Source organism: Neodiprion fabricii, chromosome 1, assembly GCF_021155785.1.
Source record: "Neodiprion fabricii isolate iyNeoFabr1 chromosome 1, iyNeoFabr1.1, whole genome shotgun sequence".
In the NCBI taxonomy this organism is placed as follows: domain Eukaryota; kingdom Metazoa; phylum Arthropoda; class Insecta; order Hymenoptera; family Diprionidae; genus Neodiprion; species Neodiprion fabricii.
In genome coordinates, this window is record NC_060239.1 from 12,863,626 (window position 1) to 12,888,020 (window position 24,395).

Genomic DNA, 24,395 nt, shown 5'->3' on the forward strand with positions numbered 1-24,395 from the left:
TAATAATAATTAACGCTAATAATTTTGTCTTACGTACAATATCAATTCCGCAAACGATGATATGGAATCTTTGCATAATTGTTTCGCAGTGTTTAACGTTATTTCCAAAGTCCACCACCGAAAACCCTGAATCAGATATTTTCGAAAATTTACATATTCTCATTTATCCCACTGTAGTCAAAGTGATACTCGGTTCTAAGTTCCGATGCCATAAGTTTCATCTGTCTCGTCTGAACGCAGATTTGTAAACGCGGTTGTTACGTCCGACTCCCGTCCAACTACAACAAGTAAAACTGCGACAGGAGCACGAAATGGAAAGGGGACAGAAAAAACTCACGGTGAGAAAGCAAATCAATAAACTTCTCTCCCACTCTCTTTCTCTTTCTCTCTTCCTCCCTCTCACTTTCTCAGCCTCCTTGTAGCTCCTTACGCCAACCCTCCCATCACACCATCCAGCTTGTACTGTGTAATGCGCTCGGGCATTCCCTTCACGCGATTAATGAGCCAAGCCTCTTTTTAAGGGGGGTGGTCACCCTTTCGAGCTTGATTTTTGAGGTAACTTTGAATAGTTGCTATTGACACGCGGTGATTTGAAAATAATAAACGATTATACAGCTGAAAGATACTGCATAGTTAGACCTTTATTTTTTATTTAAAATTAGAAAAATGATACAATTTTTTTCAACTACACTCATTTTACTGGTAACGAATCTTTCCACGCGATAATGTCACAACTGTTGGTGCGATTTTTATGAAAGTTGATACGCATTCTTTTCTGATAATACAGTTTTTGCAGGAACTAGAATGATTCATGTCTGACAATGACTTAGACGATGTGAGTTGTGAATTGGAGACGTACTATTATTCAAGCAGTTCAGTACGTCTCTCGTAATTTTAACGAATTTCAAGAGAACTTTAATATATCCAAAGTTATCGTGTGACAACTATTGAAAAATGTCATTTCAAGTAAAATGAGTTCGGTTAAACAATTATGGACTGTTTATCAAATTTGTAGGTATAAAACGAAGATAAAAACTAGCATATTTCAGTCGTATAGTGATTTATTCAAAATTATTATGTTTTAGCTCAAAAATCAAGCGTGAAAGGGTGACCGTCCTCCCTAAGTAGCTTTCCTCCTTGTGGGCCACGAAATCTAACTTTGTCGATTACTAACCCCGCTAATTCATTAGATTTAGATTCTACGGCACATTAAGGGCTACTTGAACTATAATACATTTTTCCAACTCCACTGCAACGAACTCGGAGTTCGTTAACGTAACGACTACAACACATTCTATCGTTACCTCTAACTGGCGAACCTCAAAGCGACGAATACCGTTGACCTAGATTCTTAATTCCTTGCGTGTCCATTATCATGTTGATCACTTGTACAGTTTTTGTTCAATGGACGTAAAAATTTTCACGCGGCTTTTCACACAAACAAAATGTTTGTCTCATATGTTATTATTCTTTAGTATAGATTGATGCTTCTTTTTCTTGACACAAGCATCTTCATTTTGTGAACTAGAAATCTGTATTTATTTATCTACATCTGATAAATCTATCCGTATCCTGCGCTAGACACTGTTACGATATGATGTAGCGCGTGACCGATCAATTTCTGTGTCGAGGGTTTGTTTTATTAGTAACGATACTTGAAAAATACAACCATTATGTTTTTAAAGTTCTTTCGTGATTGTGGCGAAAATACAGCCTTCTCAAAATTTTCCAGTTAAAGAAGACAGGTTGTTTGTCGCAATAAGTCAGTTATTGCAATAGAATGAAACATTTAGTTCTGCACTATTAAAATCCTGTTAATCAAGTACTGAAATACTTAGAATCATAAATAAAGAGGTTGACAGGTCATAAACTACTGTCAAAATGATCAGAAACATTTAAATTCAGCACTGCTGACAATTAATCGCTATGACTAGGTACTTAAAGAACGATGATATGACATGCATCAAAAAGCGTGACATGTCAATGATGCAGATCCAGTATTGGTATAATATAATGCAGGATGATAAAAGCTGCACAAACTTGCGTAGCTTTTTTCTAAACACCATCGTACAAAGTTCTGATAGTAATTAGCACGTAACTACAAACCGAGAAGTAGTCAAGATGAGAGTATAAAAATAAATTTGCAAACATAGATGTAATAGATTGTTAATAAATAATTACTGAGCCAAGAGACAGGTCTCCGACTTCTGATTTCTGGGCTTGCAAAGAATAAATTTACAGGCCATCGGGATGAGTTTGAAAGTTCACTCTACGCATTTGCATATCCATCTATTTGTGAATTTTTTGAGCATTTGAAAAAGATTTATTCATTGCATCATCTCCAGTCTGTCACTTTGCTCGGTAAAATTTTCCTTGGATAAATTTTTTTTCCAAGGATTCGAAAAATAAAGGAATAAAATTACAGGAACTTAGGTAAAGATCCCTGCGTATAAATCTAATTCCATAGGCCAGTTACAGCAAAGGAAAGGCACAGGCAAGATGCAGCCTAATTGTCATTCTCACCCTAAATTGCATTCGAAATTTGAATAAAGTCATTTGTACACTCAGCAGAATCTAATTTAGTTCCCCCGCTGCAGACTACTCGTCTCTCACTACGCAAAGCGGTCATAAATCAACCAGTTGCTCACCCGCTAGAACGCCACAGTCTAGCACGCCCCTACGATGTCGGCAAATGGGTTAATTTCATTCAATTGTGGTGTGGAAAAATCCATAAAGACCACCACCCGCGGTGAACTGCGACTCGTGGTAACATAGGTATACTACATTCTTTAGTTTCGATATACTGGAAAATACTGCGGCGTTAGCTGTATAGATGAATGATTTCACACATTAGTTATATTATATATACATGTATATAACGTATGCCTTGACAGTTTTATGAAGAAACTTCAATCTGTTTCTAACAGGCTCATTCGTAGTTTAATTTCACAACACAATCAAATTCCCGTTTATAAGCTCATCGGTTCGCACAATTTTTATTTGCAAAGAAAATTTTTTATTTCGGAAGGTATCCGGGTGTCGAGAATATTTCTGAAATTCCTTCGATTTGACAGGCAAGTGAGTAATTTCCATTAATATGATTAACGAACGAGATGCAATTAAGAGCGGTTTATGAAGTGGTTGATTGATCTAAAACCATGTATAGGTTCACACAGACACTTATTGGAAGGTTTTAAGCATTGTAAATAATGATAACTTATATATTCTTCGTTAATATACATATCATACAGATATCATAAAAAATGTAATACAAATTGACGTATTACTGAAAAAATACGTTTGGAAAGGTAGACAGAGGAGAAGAGGCCTAATGGAAACGTAGAAGCAATAAATAAATAACTGAAAAAAAACAGTCCAAGGCAGGTGAGACAGCTATTTCTAAAGATATAATGTATCGCTAAACACCCAACAGCCAGAATTTAAAACATCCAATCTCTTTCTCTCTATGTATGTATGAGCATGATATCGTGTAGCACAGAAATTTATTTAAACATCCATCGAACATGTAGACACCAGACAGCCATCTCACCCCCCGCCTGCACACTCTCAGAATTTCACGAGTGTCAAACTTGGTATTATCACTTCCCAATACGAGATTATTATAGGTATGTGTATGTCCTCACTCGGATGCTTCAATTTTATTATTTAACATTACAAACATATAATATATATTATATTATATAAACATATTACGCAGAGAGATCGACGAAATCGGCAATATAAATATATTATGTATATATCAATTTTTAAAAATACATATTTTATAACCTATAATGCGACACTGCTCTTAGACCCGTGCGTGCTACGCTGTGGAGCAGCCTTACAGACTCCGGGAAATTCTAGAAAATAGAATTTCCTTCAGTCATGCGCGAGTAGCGTGCTTTTAATCGAATTCCACCCAGCACCAGCGGCAACAATAGGAACGCACGCTTGAGTTTCCCGAGCGACCACCAAACGCGCATAGAGCTTCTGCATGCAGAGTCACAATATATCCGTCGGTACAGTCTAAAATTTCGCCCGTAGCATGCATACGTATCACTATGTCGTCTTGTTCAAAGGAAAGCCTGGTTCCATTTCTCTTAAAAAATACGTAACAATGCCTTCGTATGGACGGTTTCAGATAGCACAAATCATATACCTCGGTATAAATATACACTCGAATACACACCAAGGCTGAATCACGCGCCTGCGTTTATGTATATAAGCTTCACGCGCATGGCTGCCTTTGAATTCCAAAAAGTAATCATGATAATAATAACAATAATATAAGGTGTTTGGTTATAATGCCTCATTACCTCTCTGTTCAAGCCACAAAAATATATGCATCGAGTCACATCTGCATGCCTGTTTTATAGCGAAAACACATTGCATTGATCGTTACGATTCTTGTATTATAATTTATACCATACCATTCGCACCATTTTATTTACGAATAAAAAATAACTCCGTGCTTAATCCAGCAAGTTCGCTCAATTTGAATGGGGTCAGCGTTATTCTTACATGTATTCGTTTCTAACGGACAATCAAATACTTTGTTTGAATTTTGGATAACGTTCCAAAGGAGCTTAAAATTGCCGCGACGCGACTGAAACTTGGCATATTTACAGGTCAGAGACATCGACCAGCATTGCCAGTCCTAAAGAAATTTCTTTAAAATCAAAGAAATTAGAGAACAAAAAAAAAAAAGTAAAGTTGCTTTCTTGTTAAGAAATATTGTCATTTAGGCCGGAATCTGACGAAATCTCAAGATTGATGGCGAAATCTCTAAATATGGCCGGTGAAATCGAAACAACAGACTACAAATCAACCAATCGTGAGGTTCCTGAAAAAACATGCGACAATTGGTAGCTTCTGCAATATTTAAGTATTAAAAATAAGAACACATTATATAAGTAAAGGTTGTTAATATCTTTATACTTGAAATTCCGATTGTGGGATATATTTCTAGGAAAAATGTCCATGTTATAATGCAAAAAAATTAAATATATTATATATTCCTATATTTATTCAGGTTCAATCCCGTCAAACATCACTGTTGAAAATGAGAAATATGAAGAATTATTGTGGCGCCATTGAAACATTGAGAAATTATTGTGATGCCATCTAAATAAGAAATCTAAAGAATTGTTTTGGCGCCATGGAAAAAAGTATTTGTCTGATAGGTTGGTAACACTGATATCGACCACATCGATTCGCAGGTGAATTGCGGGCCGAGAAACGTGAAGCGCAAGCGCCGCATCCGTCGCCACGGTACAGCGATACGCAAGGACTACACTATGGCTGCGCCAACAAAAAAACGTGAGATCCAGCCGAGGAACGAGAATATTGGCCACAATGGGGAAGAACACAGTTCGTCGGATGATCAGAGTGATTGCGAAAATGAAGACGCATCGGAGGCTGAGCAGGTTAGCGAGATTGCACATTTTTTAATCGTTATTGAGCAAACGAAGTGATCTAACCTCCACGAAGCACGTGGTCGGTTGCCACATCACTTGTCAAGAATTTTCAAAAAATGACGAAAAGTCGAAACAGGCGACGACTGGTCATCTGCTCTGTTCGAAATTTAGAATCTACTCAAGCAACCGTTTACACTGATTCAATTAAATGATCATATTGCAGTTTACAGTTTGCTACTTTGTATATCTTGCGAGTTGCGCGCATCCTATTCTCTGCAACACATGTACGTATTGACGGTTGCCGGTACCCAGGCGCTCACGGTTGAATTTTATTTGTAATAAATGTGAACTCAGAATTTTCACTCGTTTTAAGACCTTTAATGTGAGTTTAAAAAATGAAAATGAACCCTTCAATAATTATGTATTTGTAATAACTGTATAATTAAAATGGTTCTATGAAATTCATTTTACTGGAAAATGTCATTTTCAAAGTAGAATTGGCAAGTTGAACGGTTTGAGACAAGTTTCACCCTTTAGCGATTACAATTTTTCAGAAAACAAATGAACTGACTGATAAAAAATTCTATCACATTCATACTTTTTTGTGCACTCCGGTATGTAGTGGATTATTTCCAACCAAACCTAGAGTTAAATCCTAATATAACTACCAATGATATCTGTAAAACCCAGATTTCTTGGGATTATCTGATAGGCATATTAAATAAATTAGCGATCAACAGCGATCACCTGGATCAAAAGCTATCATGTATTACTATGTAACAGACTATTATAGAATCTTGGTGATCGGTCAATTAAGTAAACGTATTTTTAGTTAACGTTTCGACCCGGATATGGGCCCTCCTCAGAACGATTTATTTATTTAACTGTCAAGAACAACAAAAAATTTTTTTTAAATAATAATACTAGAAGTACAATCAGACATTAAATATTGTAGATGTAATAGCCAAGACAATTAATTCATGGCTCACCACTAATATCACACCTCCCACCTCTAGTGTTAAAGATAGCTTTTCCTTAGTTGACACAATAAAAACATTGATTATCCCAGACAACTATACTTTAATATCCCTAGATGTAATATCACTTTTTACCAATGTTCCGATAGATCTTGCATTGCGCGCAGTAAACAACCGTTGGGCTTCTTTTGAAAATAACTAAATAAAGCTTTATCTCCTCTCTCCCCAATCTTGTCAGACCTTGTCATGGAAGACTTGGAAACGTCTTGCATTAACTTATTTAACATTGCATTAACAATAAAACATAGTATCAATAAACAACATACTTTTAACTAGGACAATACAAACATCCTTTGTGAAGAACACAATTATTATAAAAGACTATTACTAGAAATGTGCAACATTGTAGGTCGCACCAATTCCGTTAATCTTAGACAAGATGTTGAACATTTAAGTAATATTTACAAACCTCTAATCTCCGCCCACACAACAAATATTGTTTAACCTTAACTAGATACAAACAAATTTTTGTCCCCATAACACAGTTTTTCTACATAATTTTTTTCACAAAATATTGTTTGTTTTTCTGTATAATTGTTTATATTAGGTTCACCTTCACTCTGGATCATATTTGTTTCTCCCATCAGACGTTATTCACCTGTTGACCCAATCGGTTCAACCAACAATAATTTTTGGTTAGACATGTGGAATATAGTCATAAAGAGCCTACCTCCACTTCTTGGACACTTGCAAATTAATTTTACTGCTAAAAAGACTTTCTTTAAAAACCTTTTAACACAATGACATACTGACTGTGAAGAAACATAGTTCTTCAATCTTTTTAATTAATGACTTCCAACTATTAACTCCTACATGTAAAATAACTAAAAGATTGACATTGACTACCGTCACTCAAAGAACATTGTCTCCACTAATTGTAAATTGTGAATTCGACTACATCTTAGTCCACTTACTTATAAAAAAAGGTAAATAACACTTAAAGCCATTCTTTTTTCAATTAATCAAAATGTTCTTACTAACCAATAATATATAATAGCCCTAAGAGTATTACATCTACAATATTTAATGTCTAATTGTACTTCTAGTATTATTATTTAAAAAAAATTTTTTGTTGTTCTTGACAGTTAAATAAATAAATCGTTCTGAGGAGGGCCCATATCTGGGTCGAAACGTTAACTAAAAATACGTTTACTTAATTGACCGATCACCAAGATTCTATAATAGATTATATACAAGGTCGAGAATTCTTATTCATCACTATGTAACAGAGAAGCTTGCATCATTATGTACATTTTATAAGAATTGTATAGTAACAGAAGAATCGTGTTATTTTGTATTAATTTCCACCCCTACTTCGTCAACCATTAATGAATAGGTTACAGTTATTGTTTATCAATCAACAGTGTTGGAAATCAATGTATCTGCGATTAGAATTTCAGTATTCGATAAAGTTCGAATTTGAACTCTCTGTACAAGGAACGTACAGCTCCGTGCTATTAAATAAGGAAACATGTTTTTATGACTAGATGTAACATATTTGCCGTAATGAGTCTAAATGTACGATGGTTATCATATCATTATAAATTTGACCAAAAATCACGAAAAATATTCCACTTTTAGGGAATGGAAATCCAGGTAGATTTTGAGGGACGTAATCCGCAAGATCCTGACTTCAATGGCATTAAAATACTGCTGCAGCAATTATTCCTCAAAGCCCACCTCGACCTCAGCGGGCTCACAGACTTAATTATTTCTCAAAATTACGTGGGATCAGTCGTTAAGCAATCATCCAATGACACGGAGGATTCAGACGAGGACGACAACGAGGACCCAAACAACGTTTTCGGCATCACAACAGTCGTCAACATATCCGACAGACAGGTAGATGTATGACTGGATTATATTTCTTCACGCATTCAAATATAATTAACTTTTCAGCCTCGACAGACTTAAATCAGATTGACATAATAACTATTCCCTGAATTACGTGTACAGCATATTGTTTTCTTTGCTACGCACGTGAAGGAAGAAAAAAAATCAAATCATAGGAAATTGAAAAAATTATAATTTGTGAAAGCTCACAAGAATTGTAAAACAAAAAATGATTTTCTAAATGATCTGTGCAGATTCTGTATGGGAGATATAGATTAATTTTGAAATTGTTTTCAGAACCAGCCATGCGTGAAACAATTGAGAGATTTACTAAAGCAGCTTGCAGAAGAGCATGCAACCGACGCTACCAACGCCCTGATTAGAAATGTACTGGAAAACGACGCAGCACCGTTGGGTCTGTTGATCAATGAAAGATTCATCAATATTCCCGCACAGATATCAGTGCCGCTGTTTGAAAATTTGGTTTCGGAAATTGATAGGGCAGCAAAAAAGAAAATGCCATTTAAATTTTCCTACTTCATACTAATATGTAAGGTGTACGAAATACAGAATCCTAAAAAGGATCCACAAACGAAGAACAAGAATAACGCACCTCATGTTGACATACTCTGGAGTAATCGTGAGGAGGAGATATTCGCCGAAGAAGCAGACTGCAGCTTTGAATTTTCCGTTGAAAATGAATCCGATAGTGGATTAGAAGGGACCTGGACTGAAAGTGATAACGAAATGAAGCCATATCGAAAAGTTTTACTTTTTGAATCTTCAAAACTCCAGAGTATCATTGACAAAATCAAACTTCACATTGCGGGAGCTAGTAGTTAAGACTGGACCGAAAGTTTTTAACTCTAATGGACGAAAAGTACTCCTTAACGAGCCTTCTGGCTGCAATTCGTATTCGAGGCATGGAAAAAACGTTTGCTTGGAATTAAGCTGGACGATGTTCTGTTCCACCTGATGAAATGGAACGTTTAATCCATCCAAAATACTATTGAAGTACAGTTTGTCTATTTGGTTTAGGCGGGGACCATTAAAATTACCAAGAATTTTGAGTAAATGTGGATTCTCGATATATATTGATATTATTAATCTTGCCGTTGGGTCGTCATTTCGGCCGTTAATGTACTTTTCTGAATTTTTTTTTGATTAGATATGATTTCACTTTATACGACGCAGCCTGCGCTCAAACGAAATGGTCAAACTGTACAGTGTAAGATTGGGATTCTAAAACTCGGGACGAAGTGACTATTTCCAGTAATATCTGAACAATTTTGTTCCGTTTTCGTGTCGGCGTGTGAGAATAAAAAATTTTTCTTCAAAACTATTTCGCTAAAGTATACAAGAAGTCATACTTTTGTTTTATATTGCTACAAACAATTTTTTTTTAATAAATTATTTTTGTTATGAAGCCAATAACTCCCATTTCCGCTGTTTTAAATATATTGAAAACCTGTTGATGTATTTGTTCCTTTCTTGAAATTAAATTTTATCTACTCTGATGGCAATAAGATCAAAACGAAAATTCCAAATATAAATATGAATATGGCTTGCATAAATCTTGATTTCCCTGTGGTTTTAACCCTAGAACGGTACACTTTTTCGCCATCGCGTGGTCCTCTTAGTTACAAAACACAGAAAAACACGATTTATTTATCACGATTCGTTGCGAAACTGGAGTTTATCCTACTTTCTCGCATACTCAATCATTCAACAGAAAATTGTGCGTTGTATTTATGAAGAAATTTTGATTGCAGCTGAAACCACAGTTTTTTTGAAGTCAGCCGGGTAAACACCCAGGTGTACCGTTAGTAATCGGCTGCACAAGTGTTCTAAGATTGAAGACGAAACTCACTACCTCTACATGCATTCATCATCCATCCCCTCTCAACCAACCATACAGAGGTTGAATCATAACATTTATAAGAGCAAGAAATACCGAAGAGTTGAGTCAATAATTCGCAATGACTCATCTGTTGTATCCACTTAACACATAATGAAATAATTTTGTAATGTGGGATGATTGATGTTGATCGCCCCAAGTGAACATTCCATAAACAAAAAGAGATACAAAAAAAGTCTTACACAAAACGTGTTTGGTTTCAATGGAGAAAAATGACCTTGATATCGGTTGACACGTGAATAGTTTCATTTTTGAGATTCTGCAAGTGACATCTGTCTTTAGATAGAGAATGCATATTTTAAATATGAGCAGTTGATAGCGAGATCAAAAACGAATTCAACCACCTGAAAAAAAATATTTCAGTGTCTTTCTTGCACGTCAGCTTCGAAATGTATATATTGAAAAAAATTCTTGCTGATACAGAAAGGTTGAAACGATGTAATATTCTTTGCAATTTTTGTTTGAATCATAAATTATGGTCACAAACTTTTTTAGCGAGGGTGAGGGACAGTTCTTGAGTGCGAAATTTAAGGTGAAAGAGAGTGACGAAAAAATTATATAAAAATAATGCATTGTGTTATAAGTGCGAAAAGTGAGTGATTTCCCACGAGTGTGAAGTTTGCATCGAGAGTTACAAAAGCGAGTGTAGTAATCACACGAGTCAGATATGACTTGTACGCACGTGTGACACACTATTTTTTCCAACATATGCGAAGGTAAGTTTAATTTGAGAAATAAACAAATGTAATATAATAATTTAAAAGAAGTAGATCAAGGTAATCGAAAAATCCAAAAGCATGTGCCCAACTTCATGACGTCTAATCCAAACGCACAAACTTCAGGTTGAACTCACCCCAATGACGTTCCCAAATGTAAAATTGAATTATTGAAAAGTGCGCATGCGCTGAGAAAGCCGTAGTGCGTAAAAGTGATCATATCAATTAAGCGCATGCGCTAGCGTCGTTTCACCGCACCGTTTAGAAATGGGGCATCTTACGTACGCTTCACAAACTTTAAACATCCAACTTTTTAAGCATGTGGTGGAAAAACATTATTATTTACAGAAAATAAGTTTTCTAGAAATGTTTCCTCATTAAAATTAAAATTATTTGTTTTGGGCCAAGACGAGGAGACATATGTGATACAAAACTGATACATTCTCAGGGTAATGGAATTTATCTTACGGTAATAATAGAGTTTGCTGAACAGAATTTCGACAATCATTTTAGTACGTTAGATCGTTATCAGACAAAATGAAAATCAATAACCCGATGAGAAAGGATTCATAAAAAAGATACTTTATTTATAAAAGAATATAATATGATCATCGCGAACATACTTAAACGCAACGGCATAAATCTATATCGTGTTTAATACATCGACGGCAATTTCTTTCGCAAACCAATACAGCAAGAAGGCAGTTTCAGGATGTCAATAGCGCTACTTTTAAAAAAAATTCTTCATCACTTCGACTTGTGTTTCAGTATCCTATTTTCAATTCTTAGGAATCACACGCACGCAATTTTCTTTCCTTTGATCAGATCATTCTTATCCATAAAAAGGTCCACCGTTACTAAATTGAAACAACAACAACAAATATATCGCACATATTCACAAAACTCAGTAGCAAACATAAGTTTTTCTGCATTCGCGACATTTTTCACATTGAGTAACCATCTTAGGATATGGTTACTTGATGTTTTTAATAAACATGTTACAAAAAATGTTAAACTCCCCTGCTTTCGGGACCAAAATTCTCTTGCTATAATACGTTTGTAACACCTATAATACTTAAACAAGTCTCAATGGCCCAAGTACAATTATATGTTCCGATACAAATACCGAAAATATCTTCAAGTAAATTAGTCTCATAGCGCGAATCCCATTGGCAAGCATTGGAACGTATCATAACTCGAAAAACGAGAGCGCATAGCTTTAACGAAAAAAAGACATCATTTTTTCCATGACGAGAAAAGTGCCCTCGTTCTTGGTGCTACGCGGTTGACTCGGAAAATTTAAATGATTGTCGGGTGGGCTTGGCTCTCCGCCTCATCGTTCCCAAGATGGTCAGCATTTCTGAGACCGCAGGGGGAGCAGCTTCAGCTTCCTGCCTGCGTTTTCGCTCTTCGTCACGCTGTTTCTGAAATAATCATCATGATAATTGACCTTACTTATTCAAAAAAAAAAATAATTCATAGTTTCTGTATCCGACGTCAATATAACAGGAAGATTCACTGAGGGTTGACGACGCAAACGACGCTTGTCGGTAGATAGGCAACTGAAGTTACACCTGGGGTACCTGTTGCGTGTGAGATGTAACTTTGATTGCCTATCAGCCGACGAGTGTCGTTCGGTTCGCTAACCCACAAGGAATCTTCCAGGTATATATTTATATGTATGTATATACTTACGTCAGTCTGCTTTAACGTGAATCTCCCGCCCTTTATCTGGCTAATTACGTCGTCGATGGCTGGAATAAGCAGAAAGAAATATTATGATAGTGTTGCATCAGGGCGTGAAAAGTTCGTGCAAGCTGCTCAGCTTTTAATTTGCTGCTCTGATTGTGAGCCAACATAAAGTGAAACACCTAATAAGAAATTATTTTTCTAATTAAATACGGTGATCTCCGATTCGTGTATTTTCCATCACTTGACGACGTCCGCCGATAATTCGTAGTTCCATAATTCTTTTCAAGCATATTACACATGGAATAGTACAGTGTTTTGTTTGAAAACGACATGTTTTTCAACGTTGATGAATTTCTTTCAGAATCAACTATGATCTTATTTAATGAGAACGATAGGTTTCCAATGAAACATTTCAAAACCCCGACCTCTGCTTCGCGCACTCGTAAGTTATCAACAGCACCATTTTACATCCCCCTTTAAATTTTAAAATCTGTCGCCGAAATATTTTTTTTAAACCTACGTTCCTCGAGACATTTCCAGGGCATTCCATTCGAAATGGAAGACCTCGTATTATATTGACGCATTAATTGAAAGACGCATTAATTTTCAAACTCTTACCTGGTTGCTGCGCGACCGCAGCTGGTCTCTTATTGATACCAAGCATATTCTCCATGTCCGATAAGGCCGAATTATTACTGTTCGTGTGGTTTTTCTCTCGCGTGAGTAGCTTGATCGTTGCGTTAGCCGATTCGAACATTGGCGGTGGGGGCGGAGGTGGAGGTAGCGGCGGCGCGGGCGGTTGTGCTGCTTTGGTCTCAAGGTCCTTTATCTTCTCCTCAAGTTCCTTGACAGTTTGTTCCAGTCTCTCAACCGAAAGTTCAGCACACTCTGACCTCTGTACCGCAATCTCCAGCTCAGTGTCCGCTAGCTTAAGTTTTTCCTCCAATATTTCGAACTCTACGTTTGATTCTCGCTCTTCAAGTTTCTCCTGGAGCGCCTGGACCTGCGCAACATGACGCTGCTGCTCCTCCTCCAGCGAACGCTTCAAGGATTCAACCTCCAAGAGGACGGCCAACAATCGCCCGTCAGAATCCGTCGCGATCTCCGCCAAGAGTAACGAGCTCTGATGCGCAAGAACATTGCGCTCTTTCTGCGCCTGTGCATTCAAATCAAATATGATTAGACGTGCTGTGGAAGCCTTCTTCGAGAGAAGAAAATTCACCATGAAATGTTTGGCTATCGCTCCAAAGTGAGACGAAATCAAAAATATTATACAATCGGACCACAATTCTACGGAGTTCGATTCTCCGCACTCTCCAACCCTATCGCAGGAGTAGGGGTAGGTGGGTTCTATGGAATATTTGTTCCTCGTCAGTGGTTCCTCGATTCTGCGGAATTCGGTCCCAAGTTATCCGTAGAATCGAGGTCCGACTGTATTGTGTAACAATGAAGCAAACTCGTTCTTTTCGGGCCGAGCGTAAGTTTGCAACATGAGTCGTGGGTGAGCACGCATATGAGTGGAAGGTGAGTATGCTTGTGCGAATCGGAAAATTGAGGTTAGGATCGCATAATGTCAGATTTGATTGCGACAGCGCATGCGCGTAGTACGGAAAAGATCACTTTTAACTTCTAGGACTTAAAAGTGGTCTTTTCAGTACTCCGCACGTGCGCATTTACTGATTCACTCTACCGTTATAGAAGTGGATACTTTAGAAGACGAAACAGACATGAAAAAGGCGTGAAATATGCTTGTCTTATATAAAAAAGTATTTCGTGAACTGATGTGATTTTGAGGAAGAACAAAAAAAAAAAAACTTTAATATAATCTTCAGTAATGTTACTTGCTCCAGTGATGGTGAAAACAAATGAAACGACATCCTTACGAATGTGCAATGACTGAACAACATTTCAACAATTGAAGAGAACGGTTGGTAGTTTTAACATGCAAAATACTTGAACTCTTAATCCAATCTTAATGTTTTTAAGCTTTTTTTCCGCAGCATAAAAATGTCTAGAGCATTCTATCGTATGTTGGATATATGATAGCTTCTCCCACATTTTACATAACGAACAAACTATGGAGAGGTCGGATATCGATTTGAGTCGAACTATTTAATGCTCTTTGGCTCTCTTCAATCCGATTCAGGTTTCTCTATACACGCGCAATAACATATTTTCGTCATGACGTAATGTTCTATCGGTACGTGGCACTGCATTCGGCAAGATTTTGGCAATTTAGTGGTCCAATTTATGCCCTTGGATTAAATATGGATCACTCGATAACAATCACTTATTTACTCAGTTGATAATTGATACGCGTCAATTCTTACCGGACAATGAGTCTGTACTTTGTGGATATGACATTGTGCCATAGTATAGCGCATGACGTCAGAGGCAAGGATATTTAAATTGCAAATTGATATAAATCATATCTTGATTGATTCAAATTAGACGAAGCGTTGCAAGCTTTGGCTAGCTCTAAAATAGCAGCCAAGTAAGAATTCCAAAATATAGTTAGCAAATCCTGATGCAGTACCGTAGGTGGCATCAGGTGGACAATGAACTAACGATAAGCACTGAAAAATTTGACAAAATTACAACACGGGGAAGAAAATCTTCTGAGGAATGTAAAAGTTTCGAATTTTAGGGTGCCTAGACAAAAATTTTAAAAAACAATATTTTGATCAAAAATTTTTCAAAAAGGATTCGTTGATTTTCGATTAAGAGGGACAGATTAGAACAAATATGAATGGATTTGATTTTTGATGTCATGATTCTTTTTTGAAATCTTTCAAATGATCTTCTCCATGCACAGAAAATCGGTCTGAATCAGCTGGAACAACCCACCCATAGACGCTCGAAATAGAAGGGGGAAAAAAAGGTTACTGAAATTTACTTTCAATGATTTTATCCAGCCGTTATTATACTTCAAATAAATCACTCGAGCAAATCATCAATGAGGTATCATGCTGTGAATGGATCACTGGCAATTTGCAGTCAACGCTACTTATGGTGCAACATCTAGATGTTACTACATGCTTAGAGTCGATATTATTCGTTACTTACCTTGTCGGCTTCGATCTTCATATTCTTGGCGTTTTCTCTTTCCTTTTCACACTGCTCTTTCAGGGCTTGAACCTCATCAGCGACCATCCGGGTCACTCGTTCCATGTTTTCCCTCTGCTTCTGGAACTCCTTAATCTTAGCCTCACCTGCAATAAATGAATAGTCTCAGTTATTCACAGATTACCACGTTCCCTAAAATGTAGATGCATCATCTGATGGATCTCAATCGCACCTTCCTCTCGAAGTGCTCTTTCCTCTTCGAGTTGTGAGGAGAGCAGGGTGACCTGTTCCTGGGCTTCGAATTCCTGAAGTTTTGCCGCATTCAACTCCGTCTGCAATCTGGCAACGTCCTGGCTCAATTCTGAGAACACAATCACGATATTTTTATTTTTATTGCAATCCTGTCTTCGCTGACTTGCGCCAAATCTTAAATTTTTAATCCTAATTCCTGTTGCAATTATTACAAATTACGTATCGACATTCTAGGTACTCAAGGTCAAATAAAGGGGGAGAGTCAAAACTTAACGTTTCGACCTTGAGAAAACTAAAAGAATACATTTATTCAATTATAATAAGCAAAAAAGAAAATATTTTAACAAAATATTTTTTCCTTACAAGCGCTAACCGACAGATAAAACATCAAGGGAAATACAGTATGATAAACTTACAGTCATTCAAGTAGAATCCGCTTAAAAACGGTGAAAACTTGAAGACCAAATTCAGGTTTAATCTGATGAATAGAACTCAGTTCTCCTCGACATTTGGTAATCACTTCAATTTAGCAATGTTTGGATTACAATGGATTGTGATGTGAGAGTACCACTAACCTGCCATTCATTACATTATAACTTGGAATCCAGTGGATTTGAATAAGAGATCGACTTTTTCTGTCGTAAAGACATAACATTTATAAATTTCACAGTCTATTTAGTAGGCGGTTTTTTCGTTTTAGAATTTAGTTTTCAAGTTTACACCGTTTTTAAGCGTTTTCTACGTAAATGAATGTAAATTTATTTTACTGTATTTCTCTTCAATTTCTGATATCAGCTTATCGCTTATGTGTTACCACATTTCCTTTTATGATTAGTGCGATTGAATAAATGTCTTCTTTTAGTTCTCTGAGGAGGGCTCCACTCAGGGCCGAAACGTTAAATTTTGACTTTTCCCCTGTGTTTGACCTTGGACACCGAAAATGTTTGTACATACTTCAAGATGAGGTCGACAAATTTGTCAAGATTACAAATTACATTTGCAATACCTCTGACGGTTTCTCGCAGCTGTTCCGTGTCATCGGAATTCGAATCAACTTCATCGGAGATATCGATGTCAATATCGACGATACCTTCCGGGTTGACTTGGAGGAACTTCTGCGCGAGTACCTGGGACTTTCTTTTGAGCTCTCTGTTTTGCTTGTACCACTGAAATGAAAAGTGAATGCACGCGGTGTTAAAAAATAATAAGTTTTCATTATTTATCAATTACCATTTTTGAATTACGTGTCAAATGCTGATAAGCACAATGTCGTGGATGGAATGAGAAAAATCTTATTTATTAAGGTGACCAAAATATACCAATAAAATAGATATAGTTGTAGTAATGGTTTAAACATTGTTGGAATTACAAGAAAATGTGGTACAAGTAACTATTTAGTGTGATATTTATAGTTAATAATACCACATATTCTTGCTATACTCAGCAAAGTTTAAATCTGTTCATTTAGTTTACGGTTTTTTTTTTCAAAGCAATAAGGCCTCAACATCAATCTATTGTTGTAACAACATAAACTTATCGTAATAGTTATTAAGAAATACACGGAAATGTAATCAATACGAAAAAGCCCGGCAACACACAGTAGATTTTCTGCATATAATATCAGATTTCGTCACCATTGGTTATTGTTGATGAACGTTTTTTGGCTGAAAATTGAACCGAAGATGACTGAACGGACCCAGCCGAAAGCTCGAAGTAAATAATGAGAACAAAACATTCATCAACAATGACAAACACTGACGAAATCTGAAATTATCACAAAACCCAAGACACGAACTCATACGCATCATTGTATTTTTTGGTTACCATTACTACAAATAGTACCAAAAACTAGTCATTTCTTTTGATGCAATTTTCGCACATTAAGGAAATCGAATGAGTATTGAATCGCAGAAAAGAATAAGTCTACGACGCAAAATCTAAATCGATTAACCCTTTGCGGCATGGCATCTCATATATGAGACACCTTTTTTAAATCAGTTCTTCAAGATTTACATTCAACTTTTGAAATATGGCTGTAATTTTTATTTTTTTATTTTTTCTCCATAAATGGACGTCTAAGATGTCAATGTTGATGTTTTAAGAAGAATTATGACGATTCCGCAAATATAATGAGCGCTACAAATAAACAAAGTCTTGGAAATGCTTGTTTTTACAGAGCACGTGTAATTGTCAAAAGGTCATGGGGACCAGAAAAGTGGAACTCGGTAATCTTGGGTTTCTTGGGTCGCTAAAAAAGAATCTGATGTCGAATTTTCAAAATTAAAGATGGCCGATCCAATATGTGGGTCTGGAAATACAAAAATTGATCCTATTCGCTTCAAATTTGTGACTCGGGCGTTTTCGGGATCGTATTTGGTGACTGAGAAAACCCCTCAGTGTGCATTTTCGAGCCATTCCGACCACTTTCACATCTCCAGTCCGTCACGTTAGATCCGCCGTTTCAAATTTTTTTTAATTTCTCAAATCTGACCTCATTTTTGAAATCAACGACTCGAGAACCCTTGTATATCCAATTCCAAGAAATTTGACTACAAGAAAAAAAATGCATGCTTCGAAGCGTTAAATCCTTCGTAGCGTCGTTGATGCTTTATTAATTATATTTTTTACTTGTGACGATGATGATTCATAGGTGTACCTGAGTAGCCTGTTGCATCGCTCGGTGCATCGCTCCCGTCTCGATATCATATTGCCGTTTCAGTTGTTCGTATTCCTTGCAAACGGCTTCGGACACTATTCGAAGAAATAAAACGCATAATTAATTTGTCTGCGAAGGTCGCCACGTCAGTTATACGTGAACTTTTGCCTCGACATACTTCACACGTGTAAGCGTGCATGTGCAATACTTCGTGTAATGAATTTTACGCGCGCTGCACGGAACGCGTTAGTATTGTTGCATGCATAACAACATTCGGATCGGACATATCAGCGAAGCTCTTGAATAAAAATTCTGTACCTGTTCGTAGCTTGTTCAGTTTCTCTTCATTGTCTACAACTTGTGCTTGCAAGCTATTGTTTTGCCTCTGAAGATGATTGTATTTTTTTTCCAAATCAGCGTGATCCCTCAGATCTGCAAAAATAATGTAAATAATCTTTATTTATATTACGATGGCGTCGCGATGGTTGACAAACACATTGACACGTATTATTGGTCGCACGGCTTGGTGATGAAATACATATATTAGTGGTGATTGCGGACAATGAAACTCGTCTCTGGCCACACCCAAGGCATGTCTTTTGACCAAGTCATGGTTACGATCACACGTTATAAAACTCGAATCTCACTACTAACAAAATATCTCTCTGCACTTTTTTTCCTACCTAGAAAACAAATCCATTGTCTGCTGCAGTATTTGACATTCTGCACAATATCGAATTTCCAATACACGCACCATGTACAAAAATAAAATGAGCATGTTTCTAATTTTTAATTTTACTAAGTCTATCTTACGCAGTGTAAAATCTTGACTAAACATGACAATTGTATTTTGTTTAGATGCATCGAAGAAAACTTTTACAGTTAGTGTAAATTATACAAAGTAATAGCGGCGTGTCGTTTTCATTTTACACACATTTTTAATTTACAACCAATTTTATAAATACAGACTGCAGTTATACAGTAAGCATTTGTTCAATGTATGGGTATATTGTTGATTTGGTCAAGTATATTATACTGCAGCAGCTGTAAAAATATGTGTCGTTCGAATACACCCAACTTTTAAAATACCTCTCCCCCCTCCCCCCCGCCCCCCCCCCCCGCCCCGCCTATTCGTCAGTCACTCGTACAATTGTTTAAATCTCGTCTTATGGTAGTCAGCACAGCGGTTGATTATTTGCAAAACAAATTGAGCAAAGAATTCTTACGATGGATTATAAACAAAATACCAATGAATTAAGGTATGCCAATATTATGCAGCAGTAGTCGGTATTTACACTTGCCTTATTGATAAAAATATTTTTGCTGAAAAGAAAACAAACAATGTAATAACTGATTTGTAATTTCATACTGGTTGAAACCATCGCACGTATGGAGAAGGTGTACAACGTGAGTCAGTTTGGTAGCTACATAACACGATTATATGTCCCCGGTTTTAGCATATTTGGCATGATTCACCAGTACTCGAGCCCAACGGTCTGATTCAAGCGTCCGAACGCCAAGGCGCCGTTGTTTATACCTTCCAACTTTTAAAATTATTAACGCTCGAGTCCGGTTGAGTCGTTGTGTGCCGGACCACAAAACACCAATCTGTCATGAAATATCTACGGAAGAATGAACAAGAGAAAAACTGTTGTAATTGTCCTTGCTTTGTTGTTTTCCTCGACATTGAAGTTGGCAATGAAATATTGAACAAAAAGTTTCGATTTGAAGGAATTTAGTTTGCAGAACATGGATGAGCTTTCCTTTACTAAGCCTTGTCAAATTTTAAATTATTCCGAAACAGCGAAATAAGGGGATTTCCAATAGCTGTACCATTACTTTAAAGTTTCGAACTTCATCCTCATGGTATCAGCTCCACGGCGATTAACCTATACTTTCATGCATACGATTTCATACAACACAAATATTGCTACCACACGATCTTAAACGTGGAGTTTTGGGATCGGTAAAATCCTTCAAATTTTCCCGAAAATTGTCCGGTTAAGTCAACGATAGAAGAGTAACTGAAACACGGCTGTACTGTTGTTTCGACCTTATAGGGATCATCGTTCGGTACCCACGCAGATGCAATCAAACAGTATGACAAAATGAAATTTTCGTTCCTTGAAATTCGCGTGTTTATAGTTCCTCTGGGTAACAGTCTTGATAAAAGACGCGATAATGACAATATACAACGAAAGCATTTTATTTTTACTTTCAATCAAACACAAGATCGGCTACTGCATGAAACTTTTTGTTAAACATGCTTTCCACGCACGTTTCGACATCCACTTAAATTGATTGACGTCACCACGACAGAAACGGACCATCGTCGCATCGAATTTACAATTAGAGACATAATGATAAACGACACATAAGGTTCGATTTGAGGCAGTCTATGTACCACCGTGACGTATTTTATGATACTCTGAATGAGGCTGGGGATCCTCATTCAATTCTTTTTATCACCTTTTTTCTTTCTTATTTGATAAAATTCGCGTTCGTGACGTAACGTCTGAAAGTATTCAATCACTTGAGCACCGTTTAATTGCAATGCGGTAGATGCTTAAATATTCAACTAACTAAATATTTAATAATACAACTAAGAAAATAATTCTCAAGTTTCTTACTAGATTCGCTCTTTTGCAGCAGCATCTTTCTCCGTTTTTCCGAGTCCTCGTACTTGGACTTCCACTTGCTCTCCATGAAGCTGTTACTTCTGTTTAGTTTCTTATCGCCTAGTTCCAGGGTACTCCTTATGGTCTCGACCCTCTTACCATCCGTCGAGTTCGTTCTCCACATCGTCTTTTCCTCGGTATTTCTCGACTCGATTGGTGAATTTGAAGAATACGAACGAGACTTGTTGTTAGCCTGGACCGGTGAAGTATCGCCCTTTTCGAACGATGCTCGCTGAAGAGCGACAGAGGTCGTACGAGCTGGACTTCTCCGGTTTACCATCTTCTCCGGAGATTCTCTTCGTGCCGGTGGATATCGGTCCAGGAGTCGGACCGTAGAGGAAACCTTCGGCAGGGGGATGTGAGAGTGGGACGAGTTGCCAGATGGCGAGCGTGGCGGCTCCGTCGCCAAGACGATCTCTAATTGAGTCTTGTTCATCGTATCTGCAACAACGTTATACTTGAGCTTCACTCATCCGGAGATCGCGATGAATAGGACAAGCACTGAACAGGATAGAAATAGAGAAAAAGATTTGTTCGTTATTTCCGGTGTCACCCCGACAGTTTTCACAGACAGCTTTTCACTTCAAGCTCGTTAATCACTCGACAATTTGACTTGACCCTTTCGTTCATAAATTTTTCCTTACATGTGATTCACTTGAAATTTTGCATACATGGGTTCATGGGGTCGCCAATTGCGAATCTGAACTCGAAATACGAAAATTCAAAATGACGGATCCAAGGCGCGGACGTAAATTCAAAAAGTTGTTTGATGAAAAAAAAAAAAAAACTTTGTCTATCGTCGTTTTTGCAGTCGCCGATCTCAAATCTCGGATCCAATATAGCGGATGAACAAAAATTTTGAAAAAATTTACAGATGTTTTTTGGTGTGTATTAACTTTGTGTAAAAATCGGTATTCCGATTTTCATGGTCAATTAGCAGAAAATGGGTTTTTCGTGGGAAATCACGAACTTCAACCGTTTGTTTACACGTTCTACTTTTGCAATGAATAAATAAATGAATTTTGTGTCTTTTGTAGACTTAGACGTATTCGAGGAGACATCCAGGGACCAAAAACTCGGCGGTTGTTACCAAAACAGTAATAAATAAATAAAGAGGTGCAAAAAAACAGGTGGAACGCTGAACGACCTAGCTTGAATTGCAGGGTTTATGGAACTAGAAATTTTCACAAAAAACCCATGGATGTTTCTGACAATATTCGCATTATACTCATAATTTTGAAACAAAAGAACCAATAACTTTTCAAATTTCAAAAATGCTGCTCATTTTTTCAAAAATGTCTAATATTTATACTCTAATGTTTAAATACTCCTTTCAGTTTTAAAATATAAGCTCTAGATAATAATAGTTTTTGAAAATTTGGGAAATGCTTAAAACATAAATACTACAGAGGTCCGGGAATATTGCCCATTAATATTTTACCACGGGCTACCCGAAGAATGACATTGATCATGTGACAAGCAAACACCAACGAAATCAGACCTTCTTAAAACAATGTGTGGCAAACTGATATAAGCGTAAACACGCGCCGCGACAAAACGTCTCACGTCTTGGAATTTAATCAAGCCGTTTGTACTTCCAAGAATTTTTCTTACGTTAGACCTGGACATGGTCGTTGTCAGGCCATTGTTTTATGCGCAACTAGTTTGACTGATCGTTATCAGCAGATGACAGAGCTCATTTCGTATGAAATACCGTAAGCAATTATCCTCACGAGTGACGTAATAGAATTTTCCAACTGCACTTTCACCGAATTCACGACATCGCAGATAAACGTCTTCTTATCTGATTAGATTACACGGAAACCCGGATGACTTTAAAACAAGCTGATAACGGGCATTGCGGTGAACTCAAAGCCTTCCAATTTTTATGTAATGCGGACCGTGAAACCTCATTATCTGAAAGTAAACATTCATCGAAACACAATTACGCGCCTTGTAGCGAGGCTAAGGGTTAATAACTTTCTGGGACTTTTCTAAAAATAAGCTTAATAGACGGCCCCCTATGAGGACCTGGAAATAGCGCGGTGTCAAAGTTTAGGAGCAGCCCCACGTATATAGTAGCGTAGATATTCTAAAACCAAAGGAACTGCTTTCTCTGCTTTCCGGTTTTCTCTTCGTATTCCAGCCAAACTCAATATTCGGTGCTCAGGTGTTCCCACAAGTCCAATATATGATTTCCTTGTACGACGATGAAGTTAGCAACGATGCATGTTCAGGAAAAATTGCTACTTCGCGTCTTTAGGAATGTCCGAAATTTAGTAAACCAGTAAAAATAGAATGTACTATTATTTTGAAAAGTCAACTCCTTGAAAGTCATTCTAAAATCGCCTATTAACGACGATTTTTTACCCTAACGTTTCGTTACGTTAACGCTACCAACTCCAGTCTCAATTCCTTGTTTCAATCGCCAACTACAGATTACATTGTCCATTGCTTACCGTCGTGACAAACGATTAGCTCACCATCAGACCATTTGGAACGGAATTTTAATAAATTAATTATACATAAAAATGTTGGAGCCAGTGATACGGAGTTTGACTTCCGTCAAAGATTTCTGAAGAAGAGATTAGTAAAATTATACCTAATCAATCCTTGTCTCGTACAGTCGTCAGAGTATTCCTCTTATTCCCGATATAGTCTAGAATTTTCTAGAGTACCATGAACCGTGTTGCACTTTGTCCAAAACGACGAATACAATATTATCATTCCGGCGTTTTCAAGCAGTAGAACATGATCCACCCGACAATTCCTCGTGGCGGGCTTACAACGTTATAAAATAGTCTGTCACTAACGACATCGGCTGAAATCTACAGCACGTGTTACGCAGGTAACACAAACGTTTTCCTTTTCCTGCCTCGCAATCGTTCGCAATGCCGAATTCCAGTAAAATCAAATGTCTGTATACAAGGATCACACTGCACTCGGTAGTACTTTTCAAATCAACGATTACCCAAAATTGGACGTGATTCAGCCGCGGCAACGGATGAGATCCGACTGTCCGTCCTCCTTCGCGTCTCAGGACAGACTACGCACGACACCGAGCAATATCACTTCACTTTATCTTGGACACTCCACACCGCTGTTCTTGACTCGGTACTTTGCTTGGCAG

General features: G+C 37.2%; 3 protein-coding genes across 5 annotated transcripts in view; 1 reads left to right on the forward strand and 2 right to left on the reverse strand.

Annotated features, from left to right (window-relative positions):
• The window catches only part of LOC124186688 (protein Skeletor, isoforms B/C), a 103,612-nt gene extending 99,765 nt beyond the window's left edge, over nucleotides 1-3,847 (reverse strand). The window contains exon 1 of the mRNA XM_046578577.1: nucleotides 3,790-3,847. The gene's annotated coding sequence lies outside the window, so the exon portion shown is untranslated. The remainder of the gene's footprint in view (nucleotides 1-3,789) is intronic.
• Nucleotides 3,848-5,234: 1,387 nt separating this feature from the next.
• On the forward strand, nucleotides 5,235-9,713 carry LOC124186743 (protein BCCIP homolog). The gene is made up of 3 exons (XM_046578693.1): nucleotides 5,235-5,426; nucleotides 8,036-8,296; nucleotides 8,585-9,713. The coding sequence occupies exons 1-3, from the start codon at nucleotides 5,298-5,300 to the stop codon at nucleotides 9,128-9,130; spliced, it is 936 nt and encodes a 311-aa protein (XP_046434649.1). The 5' UTR covers nucleotides 5,235-5,297; the 3' UTR covers nucleotides 9,131-9,713.
• A 1,777-nt stretch (nucleotides 9,714-11,490) lies between these two features.
• LOC124186694 (shootin-1) lies at nucleotides 11,491-24,395 on the reverse strand. 3 transcript variants are annotated; one of them, XM_046578599.1, is made up of 10 exons: nucleotides 24,237-24,395; nucleotides 21,218-21,706; nucleotides 18,906-19,019; nucleotides 18,588-18,682; nucleotides 16,938-17,097; nucleotides 15,912-16,040; nucleotides 15,680-15,825; nucleotides 13,232-13,769; nucleotides 12,617-12,675; nucleotides 11,491-12,345 (listed from the first exon to the last, which is right to left on the reverse strand). In XM_046578599.1, exons 2-10 carry the CDS (start codon nucleotides 21,699-21,701, stop codon nucleotides 12,199-12,201), a joined length of 1,872 nt encoding a protein of 623 aa, XP_046434555.1. In that variant the 5' UTR covers nucleotides 21,702-21,706; nucleotides 24,237-24,395; the 3' UTR covers nucleotides 11,491-12,198. The 3 variants fall into 3 exon arrangements, with proteins under 3 accessions (XP_046434555.1, XP_046434564.1, XP_046434545.1); XM_046578608.1 differs by having other exon boundaries at nucleotides 11,491-12,339; nucleotides 23,868-24,395; XM_046578589.1 differs by having other exon boundaries at nucleotides 23,868-24,395.

Coding starts and splice junctions, on each gene's coding strand:
- LOC124186743 (XM_046578693.1), top strand. CDS start 5,298: ATGGCTGCGCCAACAAAAAAACGTGAGATCCAGCCGAGGAACGAGAAT. Junction 5,427..8,035: donor ACGCATCGGAGGCTGAGCAG/GTTAGCGAGATT, acceptor TTCCACTTTTAG/GGAATGGAAATCCAGGTAGA. Junction 8,297..8,584: donor TCAACATATCCGACAGACAG/GTAGATGTATGA, acceptor AATTGTTTTCAG/AACCAGCCATGCGTGAAACA.
- LOC124186694 (XM_046578599.1), bottom strand. CDS start 21,701: ATGAACAAGACTCAATTAGAGATCGTCTTGGCGACGGAGCCGCCACGC. Junction 16,041..16,937: donor GCTGCGAGAAACCGTCAGAG/GTATTGCAAATG, acceptor TTGTGTTCTCAG/AATTGAGCCAGGACGTTGCC. Junction 12,346..12,616: donor TCACGTTAAAGCAGACTGAC/GTAAGTATATAC, acceptor TGATTATTTCAG/AAACAGCGTGACGAAGAGCG.